This window comes from Limulus polyphemus, unplaced genomic scaffold (genome assembly GCF_000517525.1).
Source record: "Limulus polyphemus unplaced genomic scaffold, Limulus_polyphemus-2.1.2 Scaffold993, whole genome shotgun sequence".
In the NCBI taxonomy this organism is placed as follows: domain Eukaryota; kingdom Metazoa; phylum Arthropoda; class Merostomata; order Xiphosura; family Limulidae; genus Limulus; species Limulus polyphemus.
The window spans coordinates 153,964-160,928 of record NW_013666603.1 but is presented as its reverse complement, the minus strand read 5'-3'; the positions used below and the strand labels follow the sequence as shown (position 1 = coordinate 160,928).

Below are 6,965 nucleotides of genomic sequence, written 5' to 3'. Positions count from 1 at the left end.
CCATTGCTGTAAACACAGGAGAAAAACTTGCGTTGAAGAATAACAAACTTTATGATACTTATTGTTCTTGTTTATTAACCACACCCGCATTTCATTCTTTGTTCCTCGTCTTTTCTTATATAATTATCATAAACTTAAATTTCTCCTTTTTTGAGAAAATTTATTTTTTACATTTAGAAAATTGCTTAATCTTTTTAATAAAGAAATTAGTTCCTTTCCTATCTAATCGTTTAAGTATATTCATATGTACACGTATGTAATCTGCTTTTCTAAAATAGTTAAGATATAGACAAAATATTTATATTTTATTATTGTTGCTGATTTGTGTCCCCCGGTAGGTAACCGGTAAGTTTCAAGACTTTCAATCTTGAAATTCGTCATTCTTAATTTTGACTTATTCAAAATCAGACGTTGTTTTAGGGTTTAGATTTGAATGTTTTCTTAAACTGATACCTATTTGTTTAGGAAATTATCGGAAGTTAGCCTAAAAAGTATTTTAAATTCTTGAGGAAGCGGAGCGGTTAATAATATTATTTACTATTTACGGCTAATAATAGTAGTATTACAACTACAAGTTAGTTTGGTTATCAGTTACAAATTTATTAGGAAGGTGAAACTTGCCTAATGCCGTGATAAAATATACATGTTTGAGGGAATTGTTTGCAAGTTTTATATTTTATGAAACAAGAGTCATGACAGAAAATAGATATTGTGTAGATTATGCCAAAAGAGGAACTGCTAGTTGCAGAAAGTGTAAACAAAAGATTGAAAAAGATGTGCTAAGGATTGGAAAAATTGTGCCAAATCCATTTACAGATGGAGAGGGTGAGATGAAACAGTGGTTCCATGTACCATGCATTTTTGAACAACTTCAGCGAGCACGTGCAACTACAAAAAAAATTGAAGATCCTGGAGACTTGGAAGGTTGGATATTCTTAAAAAATGAGGATAAAGAAGTCATTTTGAATCTCATTAAAATTGCACTACAAAAGAGCCCTCAAAAAATAATTAAGAAAGATACAGTTCAAAAGAATAAAAAAGAACAATCAAAAACCAGAAATGAAGAGTTTATTAGTCCAAGCTCATCAAAAGTAAATAGTTTTGAAAGGCAAAGCTCAACAAAGGATGACAGCTTTAGGGAATTCTGCCAGCTTTGTGCTAAACTTGCTGAAGAACCAAGTTATAATGAGAAAACAAAAATAATGGCTAATTTTTTTGAGAATGGCAGGTCAGGAAATGGATTTTCAGGTGATTTACTTTTATGGGTCAGAATGCTATTACCAGGGGTTGTTAAACGAGTGTATAATCTTCAGAGCAAGCAATTAGTGAAACTTTTTTCACAGATTTTTGGCACTAGTCAGGAAGAAATGATAATTGATTTAGAGGAAGGAGATGTTGCTGAAACCATCAAAATATTTTTTGAACAGTCAGAAATGCAACATAACATAAAAAGCTATTTGACCTTGCAAGAGGTGGATACATTTTTGGACAATTTATCATTAGAAACAAGAGAAGAGAATCAGTCACATATTCTGAAGAAAATTGCTATTAGATGCACTGGAAATGACTTAAAAATGATTATTAGACTGATTAAACGTGATCTGAGAATTAATACAGGTGCTAAACATGTATTAGATGCTCTCCATCCAACTGCATATGAAGCATTTCAAGCCTCTAGAAATCTGCAGGACGTAGTAGAAAAGGTTAATGAGAGAAAGAGAACAGGAAATCTGAAAAAGTCATTGAGCATTCAAGTATCATTAATGACACCTGTGCTGCCCATGTTAGCTGAACCTTGCAGTTCTGTGGAATATGCCTTCAAGAAATTTCCAAGTGGAATGTATGCTGAAATAAAGTATGATGGTGAAAGGGTACAGGTCCACAAACATGGAGACAAATTTAATTATTTTAGTCGAAGTTTAAAACCCGTGATGCCTCACAAAATTTCACATCTGAAAGAATACATACCTAAAGCTTTTCCTCAAGCTAGTGATTTGATACTTGATAGTGAAGTACTACTTGTAGACACTCAAACTGGGAAGCCACTTCCATTTGGAACATTAGGAGTTCATAAAAAAGCTGCTTTCAAGGATGCAAGTGTGTGTTTGTTTGTCTTTGACTGCATTCACTATAATGGAGAAAATCTAATGGAGCGTCCTTTATCTGAGAGACGCAACATTCTGTCTCAGAACATGATGGAGATTAAAAATCACATCATGTTTTCAGAAATGAAGCTTGTGATAGAAAAAGAAGTACTAAAAAAAATGATTCAATCTGCCATTAATCAGGGTTTAGAAGGGCTAGTTCTGAAAGGCACAAACAACACGTATGAGCCAGGAAAACGACATTGGCTAAAAATTAAAAAAGATTACCTAGAAGATGGAGCAATGGCAGATTCAGCTGATCTTGTTGTTCTTGGAGCATATTTTGGAACTGGAAATAAAGGTGGAATGATGTCAATATTTCTGATGGGATGTTACGATCCTGCTAGTAAAAAATGGTGTACTGTTACAAAAGTGCATGGAGGACATGATGATGCTACTTTTGAAAAACTCCAAACTGAGCTGGACATGAAAAAAATTAGGAAGGACCCAAGTAAAGTTCCTGCTTGGCTGAAAGTGAATAAAACTCTCATTCCTGATTTTGTTGCTAATGATCCTAAAAACTCCCCAGTATGGGAAATTGTTGGAGCAGAATTTACAAAAGCAGAAATCCATACAGCCAATGGAATCTCTATTCGTTTTCCAAGAGTTGCAAAAATCCGAGATGACAAAACATGGAAAGAAGCCACAAACTTACAGGAATTACAAGAATTGTTTAAAAAGTCAAAACAAGTTACTGGTGAAATTCAAGATATGTTCAAAAGCAAAAATTCATACCAAGATATATCTGATGAAGCAAAACCAAAATTATTCAAAAAAATCAGTAAGAGTGGAACTCCTAAGAAGAGAAAGCAAGAAAAAAGAGATGAGACATCTGCAAAGACATTAAAGTGTTCATTTCCTGATATCTTCAGTGGAATTAAATTATATTTACCAGAAACTGTTGAACAGTATGACTATCTCTGTCGTCTCTTTATAGCTTATGATGGTTACTTAGTAGAACACTACAATATCGAAGAGGCAACACACATTGTTAATGACAATGAAGTGACACTTCCTGACACTAGAGCATTAATTGTTAATGTTAATTGGCTATGGGACAGCATTAAACTGCAGAGACAAGCTCCTACTAAAGCCTATGTTGTGAAAAAGAACGGTGATAAACACTGAACTGTACAGTTTAATCCTTATTTGCTGTGAACTGTGTATGCATCTATCTGCATGATTCCAAAATTGATTGAAAATGTTAGTTACTGTAATGATTTTTTTGTTACACGAATGTTCACTTGATATTATATACATGTATATATATCAAGTGCTACATAGAAAAATTGTAAAAAATTATGAAAATTATTTTTACAAAAAATTCCTGATGTCACTTAAATCAGTGATGCTTGCGAGTAAATTAGCATACTTAACTTCATTTGTTTTTATACTTTTCATACTGGTGGAGTTTGTGAATTGCATCATACTGAATAATTTTGTCATTGGTCACATTAATGCAAAAACTTGCATCCTAGATGCAAAATAAATCAATTGAACAGAAAACAAAGCTCATTCTACATTAATGAGACGTATAAAAATGGGTAAAGGATGCAATAATAAAGTAAGATGTTTCTTAACCCTTTCCAGATTTGGGGGGGTGTCACTGATATCTTTTGATTTTTGACAGTGGAAATTTGACCAAATTGCATGAAACTTAGAATCAACTTATTAAGTACTGAAAAACCATGTAGTTCAAGCTTTAGGATCTTTGTATAATATGATTTTGTTGTTGTGTCCAAAATTTTGTTCAGATATTGTTTTGAAAAAAATTAAAATACTTCCTTTCAATTTAAAATTTCAGTATTTCTAAATGTTGATCAAAAAGTTTCATAATTCCATTTTTGTTTTGCAAAAAAAAAAATTGCTTGACTGCAGAACACTGTGGAGATGGGATTCTTTTGATGGAAGAGCCCAGTGTTAAATATTTAAATTATATACATGTGATTGAAAACTTCTCTACTTCAAGCAGGTTCCGAGTTTAAATATGCATAGTAACTTCATTTGAGACACAGTTTTAGTGCTCTTTAAAAGTGCATCATAACATATAGAAAATCTTTTTCCTTTGTGTTAGCATTCAACTCAACATTTTTTATTTTTTTTTAGATTTATGAGTATGCATATTACTGCACTCAGTATACAGAACTGGCTAAAGAAAATTAGATAAAATCTTTTGCTGTTTATAATACATGGTGACCCAACAGTATTTAATAGTATAAGTTGCAATATTGATGACATTTTTTGGAATATTTTGTGTGTGACTCTTATTATTAAGGATCCTGTATAGTCAACAAAGTCATAAGCTCACAATAAATTTAGTGCTACAGAAGTTGATGGGATCTATCATTATGGTTAAAAAAATTATATTTTAGTATCTAATGACATTTTACATTATCTGTTAATGTAGCATTTAAACTAATGAGATGTTTTCTTTAACTGTTCGACACGTACCTAAATATACTTCATCTAACAAATCCACTCCTGGATAATGTGACTGGTTCACTCAGGACATTATAATATTTGTATAATGTGTACATAATAATATTAAATATTGGAAATTTTATTATACACTTTCATGTAATTAAGAAATTATAATTTATGAGATGTTACACTCAGTTGTAAAGTGCTCCCTTAACTAAAGTTATTTCCAGTTTCATAGTGTGTTCCATTTAAACACCTGACATGATTTAATATAGGGTAAAGTGTGGGAAATTATAGCAGGATTTCAAGAGGAGCTTAATCTTTTACATGTATGGGATACATCAGCTAACAATAACTTGCAGGAAATTAGAAAGAATACTATTAGCACTAAAAGTAGTGGATTTAATTGTAATGAGCCTATTCTGTTTAGCAACAGATTTCAGCCCTTGGCTGGTTCTGATGAACTATTTGAGAGAATGATGTGGATGATAAAGAGGTTATAGTTATAGGTGATTCCTTGACAAGGTATGTGGATAGGATAGTCTGTGGGGTAAATACAGTGAAAAGAATTAGATTATGCTACTGAGGGACACAGGTGAAGGATATAACTGACAGAGCAAGAGATATAATGAAGGGTGCTAGCAATAATGCAGTTTTTGTTGTGCACGTAAGAGCTAATGATGTAGGGAAAAGTAGGCCAGAAGTGCTAATTAATAAGCACAAGGGTTGATAAAGGCATTTAAAGGAAAAGGCCATAACATAATTGTGTCGGGGATACTGTAGAGAATTAATTGTGGAAATTAAATTATGAGTAGGTCACTAGGGCTAAATGCTAGGCTTAGGTTAATATGTAAGGATGAGCAGATAGGCTGGTTGGACTTGTAGGATTATTTCATGGGAAAAGAGCTTTTTGGAATGGATGGTTTACATTTAAGTAGGGTAGAATTTGCCTTGTTTGCAAGGGCTATTAACTCTGCTGTAAGGGATCATTTAAACTAAGATTCGACAGTTGTGAGGGCCAGGATAACCTAAATGCAAAAAAATATGATGTAGAGAAAAGTTTGGCATAGGAAATAAATATAGTAGTAGTTCTAAGAATAGGTTTTATTGTTACTATTGTAATGCTAGAAGTATAACAAATAAAATAGATGACTTTAAGGCACTGGTAGGAATGGAGGATTTTGATATAATGGGAGTAACTGAAACATGGTTAAATATTGATGATTTTGGTGACAGAAGTTTCTTTAAAATAAAGAGTTATACGTTATTTAATAGGGATAGAGTACTAAAGAGAGGGGAGGAGTGGCTTTATATGTAAAATGTGTGTTACATCTTGTTGAAGTTGAGGATATCAATGATAATAGCAAGAAGATTGAATCCATTTGGGTTTCTATTAGTGGATATAAAGGAAAAAGACTTTCAGTGGGAATTTGTTACAGACCACCAGATAGTACTGATGAAATTATTGAGAAACTTTACAGTGATGAGATTCAGCTCTTAATGAAGTCATAATTATGGGTGATTTTAATTTCAGGCATATAGACTGGGAAAACCTAGGATCAAACCATGAGGGAGAAAGGTTTTTGGAAACTGTTTAAGATGAGTTTTTTCATCATTTGATCAAGGAACCTGCTAGAGACAATGATACTTTACATTTATTGTTAACTTCTAATATGGAAATTGTTGATAGGGTAGAAATTGGAAAACATCTGGGTGCAAGTGATCATTGTTCTGTTAGGTTTGATGATTTGCTGCATATGGAGATCAGAAATAATGATATTTTAGTTACAAATTTCAAAAAAGCAAATTTTGAAGGAATGTGACAAGAATTATCTGTTATGAATTGGGCAGCTGAGTTATTTGGAGATATCAATGTGGGAATTTTTAAGGATACATTGTTATATATTCAAGATAAGCATATTCCTTATAGAAAGAAAAGAATGACAGCAAGTAAAACCCAGGTTGCCTTGGAAAGGTTATAAGAGATAAAATTAAAGAAAATCATCATAAATCTAAGAAATTTAAATTGACTGCCATGACAAGAGATTTAAAAGATACAAGAAAGTTGGTCAGACAGGTAATTAGGACATCGTAAAGGATGTATAAAATAAAAGGCTGAAAATGTAAAAATTAACAATAAGGATTTTTTTAAGTGCATTAAGGGTAAACAAAATGTTAGGATTGGGGTAGGACCCTTGAGGGATCATTATGAGATGGTGGGGTATTAGATTCTGCTTTTACTAATCAGTTTTTACTAATATAGATGTAAGCAGTATTCCTCATCTTGAATAGTTGTTAGATGGCAATGAGGTCAGAAAGTATGATTTCATTAATTCTGAGCTCGTTAAGAAAACATTGGGCCAGATAATATTTCCCCAAAGGTTTTGAAGGAGGTTAAAG

General features: G+C 32.3%; 1 protein-coding gene across 1 annotated transcript; it reads left to right on the top strand.

Annotated features, from left to right (window-relative positions):
- Positions 1–388: 388 nt before the first annotated feature.
- On the top strand, positions 389–4,648 carry LOC106461587 (DNA ligase 3-like). Its single transcript, XM_013921429.2, has one exon. It carries the CDS (start codon positions 693–695, stop codon positions 3,270–3,272), a length of 2,580 nt encoding a protein of 859 aa, XP_013776883.1. The 5' UTR covers positions 389–692; the 3' UTR covers positions 3,273–4,648.
- The last annotated feature ends 2,317 nt before the right edge of the window (positions 4,649–6,965 follow it).